This window comes from Paramisgurnus dabryanus, chromosome 6 (assembly GCF_030506205.2).
Source record: "Paramisgurnus dabryanus chromosome 6, PD_genome_1.1, whole genome shotgun sequence".
Lineage (NCBI taxonomy): Eukaryota > Metazoa > Chordata > Actinopteri > Cypriniformes > Cobitidae > Paramisgurnus > Paramisgurnus dabryanus.
In genome coordinates this window covers 38,207,148-38,231,753 of record NC_133342.1, presented here as the reverse complement: position 1 = coordinate 38,231,753, position 24,606 = coordinate 38,207,148, and the positions used below count along the sequence as shown (strand labels likewise).

The window sequence follows — 24,606 nt, the reverse complement described above, 5'->3', positions numbered from 1 at the left end:
TTGGTTATTAAAATACCCGACATGACTGGAAGAACACAGATAGACCATATATAATCCCAACTGAGTTTATTGTCTTCTTGTTTTAATCTGTCACTTTATATTGCATTTTAACACAACTGAATGCTATTTTACATATTCTTTGCTCTGTTGTCTATAAAAAAGTGACTAAACAGGACTCAGTAACGACCCACGAACCAATAACTCCTTGTTTCTTTCTTTAACTGCTGCTAAAAACGCGCCCTGATCTGACAAAATCATCATAAATTTACATTGAGGCCGTACTGATGTTGCTCTTCTCATCAATGTTGTTGCGTTTTGAGCGCTTTTTTATTTTAAATACGAGTGGTAGTTTTATTGTATATACAGTAGCGTATAGCGCAGACAATTTGTTGCAAATTCAGAAATATGAAAGAATACACGGTTGCTGTTACAATGAATAAATAGTAAAATTAAAATGTAAATGGGAATCAGGAAAATCTATTTGTGGCAGCCAGTATTGATTCTGTGGCGGCCCGCCACAGATAAATCAATGTATGGGAAACACTGAATTATTCCATAGGTTCCAGTGTTAAACCCCATTCACACAGGACTTCTTAAAATTGAATTCTGTGTGAACACAAACACACAATAAATGTTCTGGGATCACTTCTGTGAAGAGGACCTAGTAACATTGCCGTAACATTCACAGAAAGCATCCTGTGTGAACAGGAGGCAGAATAAACAATGCCGTAAGAGGCGTGCCGGGTAAGGACACGCATGTCATCGCAATAAGAAGTTATGGTTCAGCTCTTTGACGATTATTCTTAATAAACTGATAACGTGTGGGGTCATGTAAATGCGTAAAACGCCGATTCCCATTGCATGTAAAGACCTTAACTGGCTTTCTCGCAGTTTTTTTTCATGTGCGCATGTCTTCGCGTGTGAAAGATAAACCATTACACGCGCAAGTTAGTGGAAAGTAATGCATTAAAGTCTCCGCTCAACTAAAGCAGTTGGCGGAGAAACTGCGAAAATTAGCATGTTACATTTACAGGTTCTGTAGACACGAGAAGGGATACAAAAGAATAGCTTAAGACAGATTTCCCGTCTGCTTTTTAAACGACTATATGTACTATATGCAGTGACATCACTGCCTGCGAGAAACTTCACAAATCTCCAAATTCCATGTAAACACAGTTTTCTGCATACCCGGTTTATTTTGTGAATGTAAACGTACTCATTGGAAGTGTGAATGAACCAAAAATAAAACGATCCAGGGCAAATCCCGGACGCTTTTTCCGTGTATTTTCCGTGTATTTTGTGTAAAAAGACTTTAGGGTTTGTAATAAATAAAAAAGTAAATAAGGATAACCAGCATGCAGAAAGCTATTTAGTAATGCTAAGGAAAATAAATAGTTCCTTCAGGTTTTATGGGTAAACCACTTTATCGTAAATCATAAATGTGCCTTGTTCATTCAGAGTTTGTGCTGTAACCCTTATGCTGTTTTGTCCAGTTTGACCAAAAGGAGAAGCTTACATTCCTGAGAGCGAGGAAAGACTACTGGGATTATTTCTGTGACTGTTTGGCCAAGATTAAAGGAGCTAATGACGGCATTCGCTTTGTCAAATCAATCCCTGAGGTAAATCCACAACATGAGGCCACACCTCTGCTGGACAACACACATCTTCAGCCAGTGCGTGTTTGGCTCTGCCCTATCTTCTCGTTTTTTTCATCGTAGATTTATTATATTGGTTTTCTCACATCATGACATTCATTGTCTTTTGCTCCTCCCATATCAGACGCAGCAGGTTGGTCATGTGCTGTGGTTGTTAGACTAGCATTAGCATTAGGGATGTCAATTTATGCAATTTCCCATATTCGATGATCATTTAAATTAACGATCAATCAATCGAATAATCGTTAACAGTAATAGTGCAATAAGCCTTCACTGCAGTGGCATATAGCCAATGACATAAAAGTGTGCATAAAAACGACAGCTTCCTCACGCGAATTAAAAGATTTTATTTTGTCTAAATAACATGCTAGTGGGATTGTAAAATGAGTCAATGTAGTTGTTGTTTTGATAAAAACATCAATTTAAACTTATCTCGTAATGAAATATAATGACTAATAGACACAGTGTATAACTCCGCCTCACATGGGCACTCTGCAACAGACGCATGAAAGTCCATGTCAAAATAATAATGTTTTATTATCATTTATCAAGTTGTTTACCTCGCGTTCCGAGTCGTTGATACACTGTTTGTAATTATATCCAAGAAGCACACGAAGTGCACTTTTCTCGTCGTCACCTCAGCTTAGACGTACTTTCAGCAAAGATGCTTATATTACGGAGATGGCAACCTTCCATTAGAAAACACGCAGCGCCTCAGCCAGTCAATAATAATGATGATCAGTGATATATGTTGCGGGCATTCAGGGTGTAACGACAGTCAGTTACATTTGACAGTTTCTTGCCATAATTTAAGATTACATTTTAATCTGTTCATTAAAAACGGCTTCTGGTCTCCTTCTCTGTATGTAGCAGCGTTGCTATGCTAATCTTGCAGGCTTCCCTGAATAGGGTCTTTGCTTTCAGTATCCTAAACGTATTTCCATTTTCTGCATCGGACCCTCTCAGATCCACTGCGGATGTCATTTCGTTGCGTTGGCAGCCAGCCAGCCTCGTCTCGCATGACGTTAAAAAGCACATGCGTGTGCTTGGCATCGAGCATCGTTGTGATCATAGCTAGTAGTTTAACTTTTGCGCGCTCGCTTAATTTTTTTTCTCTGACTGAATGTGTTTTGCGCAGGCGCCGCACACACGTGCATGATCTTGTTTTTCAACAATCGTTAAGTTTTATCGAGTAAATTCTTATCGACAATTAATCGAAGATCGATTAATTGTTAACATCCCTAATTAGCATTGTTCAATAACCAAAGACTTGCAGACATCACTATTGCTTTTGCCCATGCTTAGGGTTATACATTAAAACCAACCCCAAACCATACAGTAAGCATTACTCATCGGTGTATTGAATGTATTAGGTCATTTCATCCTACAGACATGTGATATGTCATATTTTTGAGGCTTGTTTGATGTACTTTTCTGAGGAATTGGACTTAAGGCATATGATGAAATAGGATCACGGTGACTTACACTGAATGAGGAACCTGAGCAAAAACTAGGAACCAAAATATTGGGATGGACTAAACACCACTCATTGTAGCAACCAGCCTGGGTACCTTGGCAACAGCCTAGCAGCACTCTCCATTGAAAATTAAACTAGTTATTTATTTTCCAAACCATTTTGTGAAAGCAGACTGATCATTGTGTTTCTGTAGTTTTCACAACACAGTCAGGTGAACTCCTTAAGTTGTGTTGCACACAATATATACAGAAATGTGTGAACCTGGACCACGAAACCAGTTATAAGGGTACATTTTTAATGGAATAAGCTTTCCATTAATGTATGGCTTGTTAGGACAGGACGGTATTTGATAAAACTAATTCAAAGGTGCAAATAAATTGAGAAAATCGCCTTATAGAGTTGTCCAAATGAAATTCTTGAAAACACATTACTAATAATAAATATAATTTTTTTATATATTTATGGTAGGAAATTTACAAAATATCTACATGGAACATGATCTTAATTTTTTTATGATTTTTGGCATAAAAAATCAGCTTTTTTTCAGTTGTGACACATATACAAATAAAATACTTTAAATTGACTGTAGCTTTGGATAAAGGCGTATGCGAAATGCATGAATATAAATGTAGAAGATGCCAAAAGTTGGATACAGGGTACCCTTGGGATTTCTACAAAAAAATGTTATAAGAAAAATGTTTTGTAAGTGTCTTGAATCCAGAATGACTTCAGAAATCCAGCATTAACTGCAGTCTGATGTTTCCATCTGCTGTCCTTATGTTCTCTGGTCACCCACTGTAATCCTCCATCTGCTTTCCTGACAGTAGTGTCCAAAAGACAGACATTTGAAATCGCATACTACTGTACTACTTTTGTCAGTATGCATATAACACTTGAAGTTGAACGTCTTACTGCTTCAGCTAAAATGTGCAGTTTATATCCAGAGCATAATACACAGAATACTGTATCTCAAAATGCAATGTTTGTCAAATGAACAAAAGGTAAATCTAGGTAACCTATGTACTTGAGATATTTTAAGTATGTAAATAAATAAATAATGACAATAACTGTCAGATGACAGCATTAAAGCAATTGACTTAAAATTATTATTAAATACCACAAACTGTACTTGTTACCGTTACTGTGCGTTCATAGCAGACGTGAATGAAGCAATAAATTGGCGTGTAGTTGGACGTTTGAACATTTTAAGTTAACTCACGTAATTCGAGGAGAAAGCAGATTGTCTGACCTCCTCACTTTTTTATTCCTGTTTCTATAAAAATATGAAGATGTGTCGTACAGCTCCGGGTGTCCTCATACAGCGACAAGGATTTTGTCCTCCATTATTGTTTTGTATTTCTGCCTCCGCTTGGTACATCGTAATTAAGATGTTCAGATTTTTCAACACGCGTCAAATGTCCAGGATGCCCAGGATCACGCCGCAGGATATCTTTGCCTTGACTTAATATGTAAATCACTTTCGCTTAACCCTTCATTCGCGTCTTGTATGAACGGACCATGACTTTCAGTATATAGTTATCTGCTTATACACAATATGCAATTAGTAGCAATTTTGAACTTAGCTGATGGATAATGTACTCACTGGGACACTTCACCTTTTTTTTATATTTTACAGCTCCCCTAGAGTAAAACATTTGATTTTTACCATTTTGAAATCCATTCAGCTGATCTCCGGGTCTGGCGCTACCGCTTTTAGCATAGCTTAGCATAATCCATTGAATCTGATTAGACCATTAGCATCATGCTCCTAGCCATATCTACCTAGAAAATCGCAATTTTTAATTTTACGTCGGTCATAGTACACAATGTAACTACAGAAGAGACAAGTTTTAAATAGGAAAAATATTGAAACATTTTGGTCATTTTTAGCATAATGCTAATGGTCTAATAAGATGCAATGGATTGTGCTAAGTTATGCTAAAAGTGCTACCGCCAGACCCGGAGATCGGCTGAATGGATTCAGAAACGGGAAAAATCTAATGTTTAACTCTAGGTAAACTGGGAAATTAGCATATTTTCAAAAAAGTGAAGTGTCTCTTTTTAATACTTAAGGTTTGTTTGCAAAAACTTTTTAAATTCTCTAATATAAATAAGGCCTAGTCCTGAATTAACCTAAACCCTGTCTGGGAACCCACCCTTTAATGTCTTATTTAGAAAGTTTACACATTCTCAGATATCATAAAGTAATTGATGTCTTATATAATTTGTTTATTCAATGCTAAACTTTTTCTGTCTAATTTGTGATTTAGCTAAAGACGTCTCTAGGGAAGGGGCGATCTTTCATACGATACTGTCTTGTGCACCAGAGACTGGCAGATACTCTTCAGCAGTGTGTTATGAACTACGAGATCACATGGTAATGTACTATCCTGATAGACGTCCATCTGTATCGTACTTTGTAGAGTGTGATTGCGACATGTTCGTATTTATGCATAATTTGGCATTAAAAACGTAAACAGAAGAAAACATCATGAAGAGAAAGTAGCAGTATGGTTGCACATCAAGTTTTGCCAAACTTGTAAACAATCACTTTGGTAGAAACTGCAACTACTTTTGCTTCTTTAAGTTTGAATTTCGCATGATAATAATGTAAAATGAAAAGAGAAGTTAGCTCTACTAGCACACTTTTAAAGCTTTAGACAAAAAAAGTCTACAATTAAACATGCATGTATGATTTTAATGCACGGATATGACAACATGGTCACTGAAATGTATAGTATTAAAGCATTAGTGCATATATATTAATGCATATATGTTTTTGTAAAGTGTCTGTAAAGTGTATGCACACAGTACGTCACACTCCCACAATTTCATTTCTCTTCCTTAGCTCGCTTTCATTTCTCTTGAAACAAGTAAAACTTTACTGCTTCCTCTCTTATAGCATGCAGAGATGTAATGTCAGCATTTTTTGTTGTAATACATACCACACAGTTATTGTACCATGCTACCCAAAGACTGCAGATTGACAGGAATGCACAGCAAACATAAAATCTTTTAGAAATAAGGTTTTCATCTGCTTTTTTTATTATCCACAGTACGTGGTATTATGAACGCAGTCCATTCCTGAAGTCCCATCTTAACATCGATATCATCAACCATCTGTATGAACTCAATGAGATACAGTTTGATGTAGCATCCAGGGGTCATGACCTTGACTCTGACTGGCCCACCTTTGCCAGGTAATTCATGATGATTAACCCTTTGACAGGTGTATGGCAATGGTATTACACAAGTAACGTTTAAAGTTTCACGCATAACATTTAGCCAGCAATCTGTGCGTTACATTGGTTTTTCTACTGAATGAGCAGTTGGCTTTAATAGGACAACGGGGATGGGCTAAAGTGTCTTCCCACATCTAACTCTACATCCCGTGTAATTCATGCCCAGATTATCTTAATAAAACAAATGAGCAAGACAAAGGACATGTTTGTTTTGTGCATGTTACACATACAGGAAGACTCTGGGATCAGCAGTCTCATCTGCCCATGTGTGGAAACCACCCAGTCGCTGCTCCAGTGTCAACAGTCTGGCCAGCAGTTACTCACAGGTTCGTTGCCACATTAGACACTCTTAAAACCTTTGATTTTCTTCGTCCTCTCAGTTTTGATCTCTGTGTGGAGCACTGGCTTTAAGCAGACTCATATTAAATAAATAAATATTATTTTTGAGGTAAAAATACTAACATGCCTAGACTTTTGCAGAGTACTGTATTTAAAGTTTCCTTTGTTAGCATCACTGATTTGACATTGTACTAAGTCCAAAAATACTAATAGTTTAATAACAATCAGTATCAGCAATAGACCAATCTGAGAAAATGTTTGTTTGATGTGCTTATATTGGGTTACATTTTCTAGCTACTAGAATGCTGTTGTATAGTCAATGTCTATAAACGTCAATCTGGCATTTTCCTTCCTGCAGCAACCTCAGGAGTTTATTTCAGGCCAGGATTTCAGTTCCAGTCTTCTAGGTGATTTAGGGGAGTTGGGTGAGCTCTCCTGTAATGCTTCTGAGGACCTCCGCATTGAGCTTGACCAGTCTGAGCTGAAACAACAGGAGCTCCTGAAGAAGATCCAGCTGCTCACCAAAGAATCAACTGATCTGAGGGCTGTGATCAAGGATCTAGAGGACCAGCTTTTGGCTTTTAAAAGTTCAAATCAAGAGAAGGAAAGAGGGCAGTCCATAAGCTCAGCTGGGGCTGAGCAGGAGGTGTTTAAGGCTGTCAGAGAGTGCACTGATCGTCTCCATACCACCACACAGGAACTGGAGGCTATCCGAGTTCAAGAGGCTTCGGAACGCAACTTAGAAACCAAGCTGAACATCGCAGAAAACAGGAACATGGAGCTGCTGACGAAGCTTGACGGAGCTTTAAGTGAAAAAGAACAGCAGGCCGCCAGCTACTGCGACTCTGCCTGGAAAATCCAAGAGGTCCTGACCAAACTAAAGGAAGCTGAACAAGAAAGGATTGAGTTAAAACGAGAAAAAGATGACTGTTCCAGGCTGGCTGAGCGACTTGCTCAGGAGTTGAAGCAACAGGAGGTGAAACTAAAGGAGGTGGAAGGTGAACTGGAGGCATGTACTGCATCTGCCAACAAGGAACGAGCAGACAAAACGCAACAGGCTGATGAGATGCAGATGACCATAAAAAGCCTTCAGGGTGCACTCTCACTCCAGGAGCGTGAAGCGGGTAACCTCAACACACAACTACAGGACTTGCAGAGTGCACTAGAAGACAAAGAGTCCAAGCTGGAGGAGCTGAAGAGGAGGACGCAAGAGGGGCTGCAACAGAGAAGTGCACTTAAGGAGCAACTTAAGGAGAAGGAGACAGAGCTACTCAACAACACTCAGAAGGTCCGGAAACTAGAGAAGAACAACCAGCAATTGGCAGCAGACAGTCAGAGCTGGCAAGCACAAGCCAAGAAGCTGGAGGAGTACAAGAACCAGTGCACAAGTTTAATGGAGATCAACGCCAAGCTGATCCAAACTGTTAAAAGAAACGAAGAAAGCAGCAAGGAGCTGGCCCAAACCAATGCTGCTCTACAGAGAGAGCTGATTACAGCACAGACATCAGAAGCTCAGTTGAGAACCAGATTGGAGTCTGCTGGATTGACAGTGGATAACCAACACCTAGAAAACTGCATATCGAATGGCCAGGTGAAGAATGAGAAAACAGAGGTGGCATTGACGAAGTTGGAAACTGAGCACAAAGAACTGGCAGCAGATGGAAAAGAAAAGAGTATACCAAAGTTGGAAGAACTAGACGGTGCTGCAGATGCCAAAGAGAACAATATTTCTTGTAGTCACCTACAGGAGACCAAAGAATCCTCAAGCTCTGATAATAGAGAGTCCACTTCTAGGTTGGCTCTAGCTGAGGCCCAACTGGAGCTCAACATGAAGGAAGTTTGTAGACTTCAGGAGGAGGTTTTGGAGCTCAGGGCACAGCTGTTGGTGAGCTCAGAGGAGAGAGTGAAGATCCAGGCTCTGCAAGAGGTAACAGAAACCTCTAGAGAAGACCTTCAGGCTCAGACGGAGCAACTTAAGACTCAGTTGGAAGAACTAAAACACAGACACGTAGAGGAACTTCTGCGTTGCCAAGAAAGAGAAGGAGCCCTGGTAAAGGAAAGGGATACGGGGGCCAAAACCCAAGAGAGACTCCAGACGGAGATGAATACCATGCGGGAAGAGCTTCAAGTGTTGAAGAAACACAATGACACACTGATGCTTGAGAACAGAGAGGCTCGTGAGGCCCTACACAGAGCCAACACAGAAACAGCAGAGCTTGGGGTTCACCTCTGCATGCTGAAGGGGCAAAACGAGGAGGCTAAGCTGAGATGGGAGGAGCTCTCTACTAAACTGGAGGAGCAGCAGAAGGCAGCACAGGAGGAGGTGCGAAGTTTGAGTGAATCTGTGGAAGCCATGAGTAAAGATAATGCAAGACTCCAAGAGCAGCTTAAGCAGACTGAGGGACTCCCAAAAACCATGCAGGAATTGCAGGAGCAACTTGAACAGGCCAAAGAAGAAGTCAAGAGCCTTCAGGAGATCCGACAACGAGAAATGGACACTCTGAAGTCCCAGCTAAGCGATGAAGCTGCACAACACGAAATCCAAGTGCAGGTAATGGAGGTCAACATTTCTCATAAATGGAAGCACAATTAATTTTTTGACAACCTTTTTTCAAAGGTCTTACTGTATTGCAAGGTGCAACTTTATAGGAATCACTGTCCTGGGTTATTTTTGCATGTGCATCAGTAATGCCAGCCGCTACAACATTTATTAATCCATAGATGATTGTACCACGCGCATAAGTGCATTAGGTTTGGGTTTAACTGCTTTTTCCATTGTCTTTGTGAAGGGTCTAAATGAAGACCTGGATGAACTGAGAAAGAAGCTGGATATTGAACTTGAGAAAGTGTCAAGTCTTGACTCCAAAGTGTCAGAGCTGGAGGTACAGTATTATGATCATGTCATTATACTCTTGATGGATGTTAAGGATTCTTTTGCATTTATGCATTTGGCAGATGCTTTTATCCATTCCAAAGTAACCTACAGTGCATTCAATCTGTAAAATGTTACCTTTGACCCCAATGAACTTTTAAAGCAGACCCTGTTGGGCTAATGAACAAATAGTTTGAGCAAAATAATTATTTCTAATTACGAAATTCATTGAACATTGATGCCATAACAATTATCATGACTCACTTATCATAAATTGATGCTGAACGAAATTACAAGATGCTTAAAGATTAGAAGTCTTTAGGCTACACTCAAAAAAATGCTGGGTTATTTTCAACCCAGCGTTTGAGTCAACAAGAGACGAGCCAAGCCTGTTGGGTTGTAATTAGTGATGCACCGATGTATCGGCCGCCGATATTTATCGGCCGATTTTTGATGAATTTGAAACCATCGGCATATCGGCAATAGCACGAGAAAGGCCGATACTGATTGTTTATTAATTAACTGCATAAAGAAATCCATGTAAAAAAAAAAAAATGAGTTAATGTTGTTAATAAAATAAATGCTGAATAGCAAAAAACACCTTTTGAAGGCTGTCATGTTGTCTTATTATATTTGTTTTAGCTTAATTTGTACCTCTCTTATTATGTTGGTCAGTCGAATGTTAATTAGATCCAATCCATGTTTAGTTAAAATATTTGATTCAGAAATAAACTAGCTAATAGACCAACTGTATAGGATTGTATACAAGTGTTTAATATCGGTATCGGCACCGGTATCGACCAGAAGTTGTCTGTTTAAATCGGTATCGGCCCCAAAAAATCCTATCGGTGCATCCCTAGTTGTAATTTAACCTACGCAAAGATGTTGTTTTAACCCATTGTTGGGTCAAATATAAACATTTTCTGTGTTATTTTAACCCAACGTCTGGGCTCGTCCCTTTTTGACCCAGTGCTGGGTTGAAAATAACCCAGTATTTTTTTGAGTGTACATGTGGGATTCTTTCTCATGTATGTTTGTGTTTTAAAGTCTGTCAACAGCGACTACAGTCAGATGATTAAAAAGAACGACACCCTCATCGGCAATTCTGAAACCATTATTAATCAGAAAGAGGAACAGATAAAAACCCTCAGAGAGAACTTATCCAGGTAAGAGATTTTCTGTACTTCTTTTCAGGGAGTCCAGAACTGTAAACAAATAACCGCAAAGTGCATCAGAATCGGAATGAGGTTTATTTGCCAAGTGTGCACACACACACACAAGTTATTTGTTGTGGTTTTTTACAGGAGCTCTGGGTACATATATACATATATGACAAGAAAGAGGAACATTAAAACAATTGAAGGAAAAATATACATCTAGGAACTTATGTACAGATTTGCATTTTGTATTGTAAATACAGCTGTTAAATAAATATGTGAATATATGTATTTATTTACGTAAAAAACAGTTATTGACTTGTTCAGTATCTAGTGCACAGTGATCTGTACTGATGTTCACACTGTACATCAATAACAGGATTAATTTCACAATCTGCTAGGCTTACTAAATGCTTATTGGTCTGTTCTGTGGCTTTCTATCAGAGCTGAGGAGCAGTTGGCTCTTGCCCAGCAGTCCTGTCATGAGCTGGGTGTGAACTTGAGCAGAAGTGCGATGGAGAAGCAAACCCTTGAGCTGAGGATGTCTGCTGAGATAGATGACCTTTACCGCACCAAGAGGAACCTGGAAGAGCGACTTATTGAACTTATAAGGTGTCGGCTTCTGTGCCTTCCTAGTGTGACCTGGAAACTGTAGTCACATTTTAATCTAAACACATATATTCTTTTCTTATAACTTATATTTAAATGAAAAGGCCATTGCATTTGCCAAATAGTTAAAAAATCGTTCTTCACTTTGCATTTAACTGTCTGCATTCTAACTTTGCTTATGTATTTAATATAAATGTTTCTCTTCCTATTCAAACATAGCTTTCCTCAGACCAAATGTTATATTTTGTACGTCACTTTGTATAATAGGATCTGCCACATAAACACATGCAAATGTAACTGTTTTGTATAACTTCTGTGTAGGGAAAAAGATGCATTGTGGCAGAAGTCGGATGCGCTGGAGTTTGAGCAGAAACTGAGGGCAGAAGAACAAACAGACCGAGACGTCACATACTGTCTTACCTGCCGTAGCCAATTTGGCTGGACCCTGCGCAAATACAACTGCGGGTAATGAAATAGTTTTGTACAGGGCACATTCTTGTGATCATATACAGCTAGATGCATGTGTAAATGTGTTCTTGTTTTTTTCTGTGCTGTTTCTTTAAAGCATTATTCCACTTTCATAAAAATCTGATAATTTACTCACCCTCATGTCATCCAAGATGTTTATGTCTTTCTTTGTTCAGTCATAAAGAAAGTATGGAGGATTTTTCTCCATATAGTGGACTTTAGTGGACCTCAACAGTTTAAAGTTTTAATGCAGCTTCAAAGGGTTCTAAACGATGCTTAACCCTAATAAGACCCTTGGGGTCAATCCTACCCCCAAGCCACTTTTCTTTAGTTTAAAAACATGGTTCCCTTCATCTCAGTGGAATAAGATTTTGTGACTTTTCCAGATTATCTGTCAAGATTCATATAAAAAAACTGGGCTTGATTCGGTTGTTCTAAAGAGGCGTAAAATATGTCACTTAGTCCCTTTGGGGGTAAAAATGCATTTAAAATGCATTTCGAAAACTACAAAAAATTCTACTATTTTTATTTTTAATGTCCTTTCTAATGTTTATATAAACATAAATTCAAATTTTTTTTTTACGAAAGTAGTGATGTTGAGCAGTTGGCCACATCCAGTAAAATGAATGGGTCTCTATGGGTGTGACGAGACTGACAGGTTAGGTTCCATTTGCAACTCTTTATTGATGTTTTCAAACAGCAAACAATAGTAAACAATGGGCACATCCAAGTAATCATAAACATATAACAGACCAGGTTCGGGGCAGGCGGCAAGCAATCGTAAACGTTAATCAGTCCAAGATCGGGGCAGGCAGAAAGCAGTCGTAATCGTAATCCAGTCCAAGTTCAGGGCAGGCGGCAAGAATCAATAAACCAAGAGACAGTCCAAAATAACACCAGGAAATCAAACACGGGTACACACAGGGAAAACGCTCAGAAATGCTGCTAGGGCAAACAAGACTTCGCAAAGTTCAGGTGGCAGAGTCCCAGGTTAAATAGACCCGCTGATACGCTGCAGCTGGTGTGTAATCAGCGGGTCACAGTGCATGATGGGGAATGTAGTTAATATTCGGGTGAATGGGAAGTACCGGGAGCGTTGGCGCTGACATCCGTCACAGAGCCCCCCCCCTGCGAGCGGCTCCAGACGCGGGAAGTGTTCTTTCGAGGACGACCTCGGGGACGAGGGGCAGGTTTATCCGGGTGTAGTCTGTGAAATTCATGGATGAGGTTGGGATCCAAGATGTCGTTAGCGTTTTCCCACGACCTCTCCTCGGGACCATACCCCTCCCAGTTGACGAGGTACTGCAGGTTGGAGCCCTGACGTCTGGAGTCCAGCAGCTCGCTGACCAGATAGGCCTCTTCTCCGTCCACCATGATGGGAGTGGGCCCTGATCCTCCAGAATCTACAGCCGCTCCCGGGTCCTCGGCAGGTTTTAACAGGAAAACATGGAAAGTGGGAGAGATACGGTAATTAGGGGGGAGATCAAGACGGTAGGAGACAGGATTAACTTGTTTCATAATTTTAAAAGGACCAACATACCTGGGACTCAACTTTTTGCAGGGGAGACGAAGTTTCAGGTCTCTGGACGAGAGCCAAACCAACTGACCAGGTTCGTAGTGGGGTTCTGGGGTTCTATGTCGATCCGCTTTTTCTTTGACCTTCCTGATGGCTCGGGACAGATGAACGTGAGCTTCTTGCCAAGTTTCCTGACTTCGAGTGAACCATGCATCGATGGCCGGAATGTCTGCGAGTTCTTCGTCCCAAGGGAAGATGGGTGGTTGGTATCCCAGGACGCATTGGAATGGAGTAGGGATGGGCATTTGATTAAATTTTTTTAGTCGATTGTCGGGAGAATTAACGATCGACTATCGATTAATCATTAATATTTTTATAATAAAAAATAATTATTTAACTTTTATAACTCAAAAATGTTGAATACAAAAATACAGCGTGTTTTCCTCCATGAGACCTTTATTACAAGATCAACTTGTGGCAAATAGTTAAACTACATTTAGTTAGACAACCCGAACATATATGTGCTTGAATATGCGGTGCTCTAAAGCAGCGGAACCTGCAGCTGCGAGCCGCATTCTTAAACAGAGACCTCATTTGTTCCAAAAAATCATTACCTCTTCATGATTATTTTTTTGAAATCAAAACTAAAGGTCACAGATAACGGAGTATGGCGTCAAATATTGCACCCTGGTGGTAAAATGTTGAATTGCTGCCACACAGTGAAATTCATTTAATTGCTTCAAGACACACGCTTCGCTAGGCAACGCAACCTACATTAGATTAAAAAAAGTATTCGATTAATCAATAACAAATTAGTGTCATCGACTAAATTCTTAACGATCAATTATCGATCGTCGATTAATCATGCCCATCCCTAGAATGGAGTGAGACCCGTGGAAGTTTTCTTAAGGGAATTCTGTGCATATTCCGCCCAAGGTAGGAAGCGACACCAGTCATGCTGATTCTTGTGACAGTACACTCTGAGAAACTTAGTTAACTCTTGATTAAGACGTTCAACTTGACCATTGGATTGTGGGTGATAACCGGATGTAAGACTGATGTTGATGTTTAAAGCTTTGAAGAATGCTTTCCATACCTTGGACGTGAATTGTGGACCCCGGTCAGATACGATGTCCTCAGGCAACCCGTAATACCGGAACACACAGTGAAGTAGCTGTTCAGCAGTTTCCATGGCGGATGGCAGCTTGGGCAGAGGGATAAAACGACATGCTTTAGAGAAACGATCAATGACAGAAAGTACCACTGTGTTACCATCAGACCTAGGCAGATCCGTCACAAAATCCACCGCTATGTGAGACCATGGTCTCTGTGGGATCACAAGGGGTTGGAGGAGACCAGCTGGGTTCTGGTGTGGGGTTTTACTGGCTGCGCAAACCGTACAGGCGTTCACCACCGCGCTGACATCAGGTAACATGGACTGCCACCAGAACTTGTTCTTCAGCATCACCAATGTTGAGTTAATGCCCGGGTGTCCAGAAGAGAGAGATGTGTGTACCCATTGAATGACCTGCTTCCTGTGAGAAGGAGGAACGTAAGTACGGTCTGCAGGGCATTCCGCTGGTGGTGGGTTAGCATTGTTGAGCTGGTTTATTTCTTGCATAACGTTCCACTGAACAGGAGCTACAATGAGGGAGGGTGGGATGATGGGCTCGGAACAAACAGGCTGGGGTGAAGAATCAAAGATACGTGACAAGGCATCTGCTTTGGTGTTTTTGGATCCAGGTCGGTATGTGATAGTAAATGGAAATCTAGTGAAGAACAGAGCCCACCTTGCCTGCCGGGTATTGAGACGTTTGGCAGATTGTAAATATTCCAGGTTACGATGGTCTGTGAGAATCAGGAAAGGGTGTTTGGCGCCCTCTAGCCAATGCCGCCATTCTTCCAAGGCCGCCTTCATAGCTAAAAGCTCCCGGTTACCCACATCATAATTTCTCTCAGCAGGATTCAGTTTTCTAGAATAGAAAGCACAGGGGTAAACTTTGCCTGGATTACCTTGTCTCTGTGATAATACCGCGCCCACTCCAGAATTCGAGGCATCCACCTCGACTATGAAAGGCTTCTCGGGATCTGGATGATGCAGAATGGGGGCTGAAGTAAAGCGGGTCTTGAGGTCACTGAAGGCGGCTTCGGCTTCCGGGTTCCATGTGAGCTTGTGATTAGACTTATGCACAAGTGAAGTTAAAGGTGCAGCAACCATACTGAAATTCTTGATAAATCTTCTATAAAAGTTAGCGAATCCCAGAAATCTTTGGAGTTCCTTTACCGTAGTTGGTTTGGGCCACTGTAGAACTGACTCCACCTTCTTTTCATCCATAGCCACCCCGTCTGGACTTATGATATACCCCAGGAAGGACGTAGATGACTGGTGAAACTCACATTTTTCTGCTTTCACGTAGAGTTGGTGTTCAATGAGGCGTTGGAGGACTGTTCTGACATGGACGACGTGTTGTTCTGGGGAATCAGAGTAAATCAAGATGTCGTCAATGTAAACAATTACGAATCGGTTGAGCATGTTCCGGAGCACATCATTAATAAAGGACTGGAACACAGATGGACTGTTACAAAGACCGAAGGGCATCACCAGATATTCGTAGTGACCATCGCTGGTGGAGAAAGCTGTTTTCCATTCGTCCCCTTCCCGAATACGAATCAGGTTGTAAGCACTACGGAGGTCCAATTTGCTGTAGATCTTGGCGTTGCGTAGTTGCTCCAAAGCAGCAGGTACTAGAGGTAACGGATAGCGAAACTTCACCGTGATGTCATTCAGGCCACGATAATCAATACAGGGTCTTAGACTGCCATCTTTCTTGCCCACGAAGAAAAACCCTGCAGATGCTGGTGATGTAGAATGGCGTATGAAGCCCTTCTCAAGCTCCTCTGCGATATATTTCTTCATGGCTTGTTGTTCAGGTTCGGATAGAGGAAAGATGCGCCCCCTAGGTGGTACTGTATCAGGTAACAATTCGATAGCACAATCACTGGCTCGATGAGGTGGTAGTTGCGTGGCTTTGGTCTTGCTGAATGCAATAGCTAGGTCTGAATACTCGTGGGGAACATTATCAGGTAAACTGGGAACTGGTTTAATTTGTGATGTACACACAGAGAGATCAGGTGACTTACTCAGACAGGATTTCCTACATTCATCACTCCACTTCAGAATACACTTTTCCTTCCAAGAAACGAGTGGGTTGTGTAGATGCAACCAGGGAAAGCCCAAAATAACTGGATTATGAGGAGATGAGATGACATAGAAGACAATCTCCTCTGTGTGGTCGTGTTCGGTAACAAGTGTGATGCTTTGAGTGATATGCGTGACGTGACCGGTGCCCAATGGTCTCCCGTCTAACGCTGCGATAGAGAGAGGGGGTACACAAGGGGTTACTGAGATTCCATGAGACTTCACTAATCCCGCATCAATAAAGTTTCCCGCAGCCCCGGAATCAAGTAATGCTTTGGTATGAAATTTACTTTGTTGCCATGACAACGAGACAGAAATGTCCATACACTCAAATGTAGCGGATGGTATAAATGCACTCACCCGCCCAAGGCGTGTCTGAGCTGGTCGTGAGGGACAGATAGCAAGCACATGGCCAGCTTCACCGCAATACAGGCATAAACGTAGACGAAAGCGGCGTTCTCTCTCATCCGCCGTGAGACGTGCTCTACCCACTTGCATGGGTTCACTCGTATCTGGTGAAGGTACTGCGTGAGTTGCGTGAGTCTCAAATACACGGACTGGTCTGCGACTGCGTACTAGATTATCCACTCGTATAGCCAGCTTGACGAATTCATCAAAACTCCTCCCTTCGTCACGGCAGGCTAACTCGGACTGTAATTCTTGACTTAAACCTTGACGAAACAATGTCTTCAATGTATCCTCAACCCAGTTGGTCTGTGCAGCGAGTGTGCGGAAGGTCAGAGCGAATTCGGCCGCTGAGCGGCGCCCCTGTCTAAGGGAGAGTAGTTGTTCACCTGGGTCTCGACCTCCTGCTGGGTGTTCAAACACAGCTCGCATGGTGCTCTTAACCTCATCAAAGGTGCTTTGGTTAAAGTTGCCAGCTGCCCATAATGCCGTAGCCCACTCTAATGCTTTCCCAGTAAGCAAAGAACAAATCAATGAGATTTTACCTCCGTGGTGTAAATGTGGAGTTGCTGGGCGATGAAAAGCTCACACTGCATGAGAAAGCCTTTGCATCGATCTGGGGTGCCATCAAACTTTTCAGGGAATGCTAGACGGGGTGTCACTGAAGCCAGGGGCGTGGCTCTGGGTTGAGTTGGCTGAGGCGTGGGAACTGGTGTAGCGGCGGTGTTAGCTGACGTAGCTAAGCTCTGCACAGAGCGAACTAATTCCTCCGTGAGAGAGGTCAGTCGGACTAACTGATGTTGATGAGCCGCCAGGATGTTTGCTTGTGTGGACAGCTCGCCTGTAAGCTGTGCCACGGTTGCTGGGGCCTGTGGTGGCGAAGTCTTCTGTGACGAGACTGACAGGTTAGGTTCCATTTGCAACTCTTTATTGATGTTTTCAAACAGCAAACAATAGTAAACAATGGGCACATCCAAGTAATCATAAACATATAACAGACCAGGTTCGGGGCAGGCGGCAAGCAATCGTAAACGTTAATCAGTCCAAGATCGGAGCAGGCAGAAAGCAGTCGTAATCGTAATCCAGTCCAAGTTCAGGGCAGGCGGCAAGAATCAATAAACCAAGAGACAGTCCAAAATAACACCAGGAAATCAAACACGGGTACACACAGGGAAAACGCTCAGAAATGCTGCTAGGGCAAACAAGACTTCGCAAAGTTCAGGTGGCAGAGTCCCAGGTTAAATAGACCCGCTGATACGCTGCAGCTGGTGTGTAATCAGCGGGTCACAGTGCATGATGGGGAATGTAGTTAATATTCGGGTGAATGGGAAGTACCGGGAGCGTTGGCGCTGACATCCGTCACAATGGGCATCTGGTGGTCAAAATGATTTATTTCCTAAACTGTAATTCTTTTATGTTTTTTTCTAAACACCAAATGGCTGAATTCAACACATAACATCTAGATCAATATCTAAAAACTATTTAAATAAAATTTAGATAATGATTTATGTGAATCTTTTTTATAAAAATTTGATATTTTTCAGGCAAGCAAATGGTGTAGTTGAGGAATTGAGTGGTAAACGGCTATAAAAGTACTTCATATCTCCCAAATCACAGTATTAAAGCAACACTATGTAGTTTTTTTACCTTTAAATAATGTCTCTAAAATTATTTCAGTGATAGAACAACTTTTAACTGGACAAATTGTACTGTTGCTGCAACCTGAGCAGCCTCCTAGCTGCTACAAGCACACTCTGAAAGTGGAGGTGGAGGGTAGGAAACACAGCCCCGCCCCTCCCCCTGCCTGCAGAAGAGTGTCTGATACCAGGCACTGTTGGGCTTTTCAACCACATGGGGGAGCTGCAAGTCATTTTTACATGGAAACTACATAGTGTTGCTTTAATGTATAGATGGGAAGTAAATGCAAAAAAAATATATTATTTGTATCATTAAAAATGTATATGTTTTTTGTAATCACTCTTTTAATCTCTGGGGTCATTTTAACCCGTGTAACTATAACGTATACAGGAAAATAGGGTCTTATGAGGGTTAAGGGTCTTATCTAGCAAAACCATCGTCATCTTCACCAAAAAAGAAGGATTGATTTCTCGCCTTGCATTAGCCGTGTGTCGCGCCAGCGTAACCTTACATACCGTATTTTCTAGACTATAAGTCGCACTTTTTCATAGTTTGGTGGGTCCTGGAACTTAAGTACGGGTGCGACTTATACGTAAAAATTATTTTATATGATCCAAGAGAAACCATTACCGTCTACAGCCGCGAGAGTTCGCTCTATGCTGCTCCTGTATTTATGTAATTCAATGGATTCAGTGATGCGGAATGACTTTGAGACCTTTTTGAACTTTATTTGGCTTGTCGTGTTAATTTAGCCTATTCAGCCTCCCAGGTATGTTCTGTATGCTATTGTGTATCCTGTAAATAACTGTTTATGTTACTTTAACATGTGCGGACACCTATTCAGCCTGCTGTTCTGTGCTATTGTTTAGTTGAATAACTTGCCTTTCCAGATTAAATGTCTGTTCTTCGGCTTGGATTTTGTGAAATCATTTTCTAAATAAATGCCACGTATAGTCCAGTGCGACTTATAAATGTTTTTTCCTCTTCAAAACGCATTTTTGACTGATGCGACTTATAGTCTGGAAAATACGGTATTACGTAATCATGTCGAAAGGTCAAGCATGATGTATGCCACCGCTCTTGTGTTTACATGTGTGGAGAAAGAGGGCCACTAGTAGCCGCTCATGTCTATGTCTCATTTCCTTATGTCACATGTGACCTTTCAACGTGATTAAGTAATAAGGTTGCGCTGCCGCATCATACAGCTTGTGCAAGACGAGGTTTTGTTGTTTAGAAGTACAATTGTTGTATTTTTTTGGGAGATTATGTTTTTGCTAGATAAGACCCTTATGCCTCGGTTGGGATCGTTTGGAGCCCTTTGAAGCTACATTGAAACTGTAAACTGTTGAGGTTCACTATATGGAGAAAAATCCTGGAATGTTTTCCACAAAAAACTTAATTTCTTCTCGACTGAACAAAGAAAGACATAAACATCTTGGATAACATCGGGTGAATAAATTATCAAATTTTTTTATGAAAGTGGAGTCACATAAATAGAGATTTTTGTACATATCACACCACAGGCTTTTTACAGTTTCTTGCTTTGGAAGTAATGAAGTCAGTGGTGATGGGACATCACATTTATATAATGTGTTTTAGGATATGCAGTCGTCCCTTCTGTTACAACTGCTGCAGTCATGTTGCGAGTGCTCAGCAGGGCGGCCCCAAAGTGCGATGCTGTAAAGACTGCTTTACTCACAACAGCAACCCACAAGTGGAATCGAGTACTCCCAAATCAAGTCCAACCAGAACCAGCAGACCTGGTGTCAAATGTGAGAGAACAAAAATATTATTTTGAAAATATTATATTGTTATGGACTTTAACACTGTTTGATCCATGCCACGAATACCAAATTATTAAAATAATGACATATATAACCATTTAAATATGACTTATATAATCATCCATAGATGGTACTTTAGGATATGAAACAGTGAATAAATGACTCACTGAACAGAAGTGAGTCATGTATCTGTGTGTGGATCACAGCCTGTAATTTTGTGTGTTTTCCACAAAGGGGAGCCGAAGTCTCCTCAGCCGGACGATGCAGCGTTTGACGTGATCTCAGAAGATGAAGTGAGCTCAGTCCACGACAGTTCACTGTACACCACCGCACTGTCCTCGGAGTCAGAACAACTGTAAGATACACACCAACACAATCTTCCTATCATTAGTTTGAATTACAAGAGCATTTTTGTCTTATCCTCACAATGTAACAAGTCAGGTTATTCTTCATTGTGAGAATAATATGTAGGTCAACCCAGCACACATAAATGCATTTCCTTCTTGTTAGCACAAATCCTCTCCACTAATTTAAATGTAAACATAAAACATCAAACTAAATAACATTTTCTCCTGCTGAGCTAAACGGTTTCATTATTTGATTTATTTTCATTTGTCAATGTTAATTTGACATGATTGGAAATGAATGCATCCTAATGTATTTCTAACTATAACAAAAAAATTCTGTACTACACTCAAAAAAAAGATTTTTCGGTTAAATGTATTTTATTTACGTGGCGAATTTCCATGTAAAATAATTTTATAAAGTAAAATAGTTTAGTTTCATTCAACAAACACAATCAGATTCACATATATTAAAGTTCACCTATTTCATTTCTAAAAAACAACGTTATTTTGTGTATTTGGTATAATACAATGTGTTTGCGTGGTTTATGGTTAAAAAACACATTTCCACTAGGGGTGTGACGGTCATTATATAACCGTGAGACCGACGGTTATAGTTGAACACCGTCATTAGAACTCTATAACCGCCAAAACCGTGTTATTAAAATATTTTTTAAAACATTTTTTATCATAAAGAATTTTTAAATACTAATTAAAAACAATTGTTAACAGTCTGTGTTATACGCCCCCTCACGTTCTCATGCAGTGAAAAATACAGAGCGGAGCAGACACTGACAACGCGCTGACATACAGGACAGACCAGGTTACTTTTCGGTTACTTTTGAGATTTAACATATTAAACAAAGTCTCACCTTTCAAATCATCTCTTCCTTCTAGTTAATTTATAGCATCAAATAAACATGAATGACCATGAGAAGGAATGTTGTTTTAACCGCGGAAAGGCGTCAGTACACTCCGCTTTTCAAGTTCAAATCCTCCCATGCTAATCTACTAACTCTCTTGAACGCACATTCACTGCTAGTTGTCTTGCTGTTAATTTTAAAGAAACGTAGAGCAAGTAGCTAATCAGTGTCTAGTTTATTCAAACGCCGGGTGAGCACTGTGCAGCGCGTCTGCGGAGAGCGTTTGCTGCGCGTGGCCATTGTGCTTTTACACCGGCTGCGTTTAATAACAATCTCAAGTTCACATTACTTTCTTTTACCTGCGCATTTATGAGCAAAACCTCTTCAATACGCTTTTAATCCACATTGTTTTCGTGCTGTTCTGGTCCGTGTAATGACAGATGTAGACACAATTACAGACATAAAAAGCCCAATGCACAAATCTGTTTCTCTGAAGATTATTAAAATAGATGATAGATAGAGGATTAATTTATGCTGGGCAGAGAGTGACAGCGCAGTCTTCTGGCAACAGTGTGTTTTTTTAATATTTCATTGCTTTCTGTTAAATTGTTCAAAGTTATTACTGTTTAAAACACACTTGGCATCACATTCATGATTTTATGGTAAAATGACACTTTCCCGTCAATCCACGAGCATTTAAACGAGCAAAACGCCCCCCACAGACGGTTATGTGATGAACCGTCACATTTGACTCACGTCATAACCGTCATCACCAATTCTGAAACCGGCACACCCCTAATTTCCACATACCCTACAGAAATTTGAAATTTGCCACCTGATTTAAATACATTCAACGTATAAGACATTTGATGTATTAGAGGTTTTTAGTGATGTTTTATGCCTTTTATGATTGATTTATATTTGCAGTGAATTAACAACAATGTATAATAAATATAAATGAATGCATGTCTGTATACCAGCAGTGACGTCACAACCACAGAGGACTCGGACGAGCTGATTGGCTCTGCTCAGGATGCGGAGATCCACCTGCTGAAAACTGGAGAGATGACGTAAGACACACAACCTTTATACTAATGCACACTTTTAAAGGATACTTAAAAGACAATTACCCCATGATTTACTTACCCTCAAACATTAGTTAAAGGGACTGTAAGTAGGATTTTAAGTGTTTTATTAATCAAAATCAATGTCTTTATTCATAAATATGTCCTCGTTAATGTCAAATGACCTCTGCCATTGATCTGACTTTTCTTTCTAAGCTTAGAATTTCTTCTCTTTACTTACATTGAACGGTTAAGACCAAGGAGGCTTCCATGTCGTTCCGCCGTATTGATAAACTATAATAGCAGAGAGGGACAAAAAGCACTAGCCTACCAGCCCGTTTCCACGACGTGTTTTCAATCTGAACAGGTGAACCAGCTGAAACAGACACCGAGATCAGTGAGTACATAACGGCTACCGTTGTTGCAACGCGCATTTGGAAAAGCGAGGCGCTAGAGAGCACTATTCCTTTGAATGCAAAATACAATCTATCCACTAGATGGGAGTAAATCCTACTCACCGTTCCTTTAAATTAGAAAATGTCCTGGCCCTTTGAAGCTTTTTAATGGTAGTAAATGGTGCTGTAAAAAAGTGCATCCATCAATGCGGCTCCAGTGGGTTAATAAAGGCCTGCTGAGGGTATTCGATGCAAATTTGTAATAAAATATCCATATATATATATATATATGAAGAGTTTGGTTCCAAAACGCAATAAATGCCATTTTTGAAAAAAAATGAGTTACTGCCAGAATCAGTATTATATCAGGTCAGTATTAAAAAGTAAATTCTTAATTTTACGCAAAATCCAATATCAGCCGCGTTATTCTGTTATCTTTTCTCCCTTTTTTCCCAAAACGCAATAAACGCCACTCCTCCTTTTTTACAGAACGCAATAAATCCATTCCTGAAATTACATCCCATCAGTCACGCAATGTAAACAAACAATGGCAGCACGTTGAGTACACGGAGTCCTAGTTTTCCTCATCTACTTTGTACTTCGTGATCAACAAACAAACAAAAACAAAATAATACTTTAAAGTGCCCATCTTATGACTGCTTTTCCACAAGTTATATAGGTGTATGAGTTCCATAAAGCATGTTTCAAAAGTTGTTTGCTCGAAATAGCTTGTAGGAAAAGATTGTTACCCATCTCTAGGAGCCTCTGTTTCAGGGCATTTCAGATTGTGCCGTTTTGAGCTAGTCATTACATATTTATGAGCTGCTGCTCCTTTGATCACGCCCCACTACTAACGTCATGTGCCCGTGCGCATGCTCAGTGGTATCGTGAGCAGTACAGACCATACGGTGTTATTATTTTATGTATTATTATTATTATTATTAACGGTTTATGTTGCCAACAGACAAATCATGCAGAAAAGTATCACTAATAAGTACACTACAGGAGAAGAAACTCATGACACACAATGATTCCAGAGTAAATTGTGATGTTACGTTAGCAGTCACAACAATAAACTCGTTTTCCCTGGACAATGCTAACATATTCCCATTATAAAACATTTTCAAACACATTATTTTCGCAAATTACAGAAATTAAGACCCGGCGGGGGATGTATACTGCTTGTGGACCGCGTGCTAATTGCTAGAAGCTAGCGGGAGGTCCGGACCGTAAAGTTATAAGAGGCTCGGGGGTTAGCATCGTCAGAAAAGCCGGGGCTGTAAGGCCCGGTCTCGGTGTGTCAAACTCATCATGACACACAAAGATTCCAGTGTAAATTGTGATGTAGCAGTCTCAACAATACACTCATTTTCCCTGGACAAAACTAACATATTCCCGTTATAAACATTTTCAAACGCATTATTTTCGCAAATTACAGAAATTAAGACCCGGCGGGGGATGTATACTGCTTGTGGACCGTGTGCTAATTGCTAGAAGCTAGCGGGAGGTCCGGACCATGTAACTTATATATCTATGCGCACCGTAAAGTTATTAAGAGGCTCGCCTCGTCAGAAAAGCC

At 40.6% G+C, this 24,606-nt stretch overlaps 1 protein-coding gene across 2 annotated transcripts in view; it reads left to right on the top strand.

The window, feature by feature from the left end:
* Window positions 1-24,606, top strand: part of fyco1b (FYVE and coiled-coil domain autophagy adaptor 1b) — a 31,652-nt gene that overhangs the window by 1,709 nt on the left and 5,337 nt on the right. The window contains exons 4-15 of one of the 2 annotated variants that reach the window (XM_065276692.1): window positions 1,494-1,619; window positions 5,403-5,509; window positions 6,189-6,332; window positions 6,607-6,700; window positions 7,072-9,264; window positions 9,503-9,595; window positions 10,633-10,751; window positions 11,187-11,354; window positions 11,673-11,816; window positions 20,177-20,349; window positions 20,596-20,716; window positions 22,552-22,638. In XM_065276692.1, coding sequence (XP_065132764.1) covers window positions 1,494-1,619; window positions 5,403-5,509; window positions 6,189-6,332; window positions 6,607-6,700; window positions 7,072-9,264; window positions 9,503-9,595; window positions 10,633-10,751; window positions 11,187-11,354; window positions 11,673-11,816; window positions 20,177-20,349; window positions 20,596-20,716; window positions 22,552-22,638 — 3,569 coding nt within the window. Of the gene's footprint in view, window positions 1-1,493; window positions 1,620-5,402; window positions 5,510-6,188; window positions 6,333-6,606; window positions 6,701-7,071; window positions 9,265-9,502; window positions 9,596-10,632; window positions 10,752-11,186; window positions 11,355-11,672; window positions 11,817-20,176; window positions 20,350-20,595; window positions 20,717-22,548; window positions 22,639-24,606 lie in introns of both variants that reach the window. The other variant, XM_065276691.1, reaches the window with a different exon arrangement.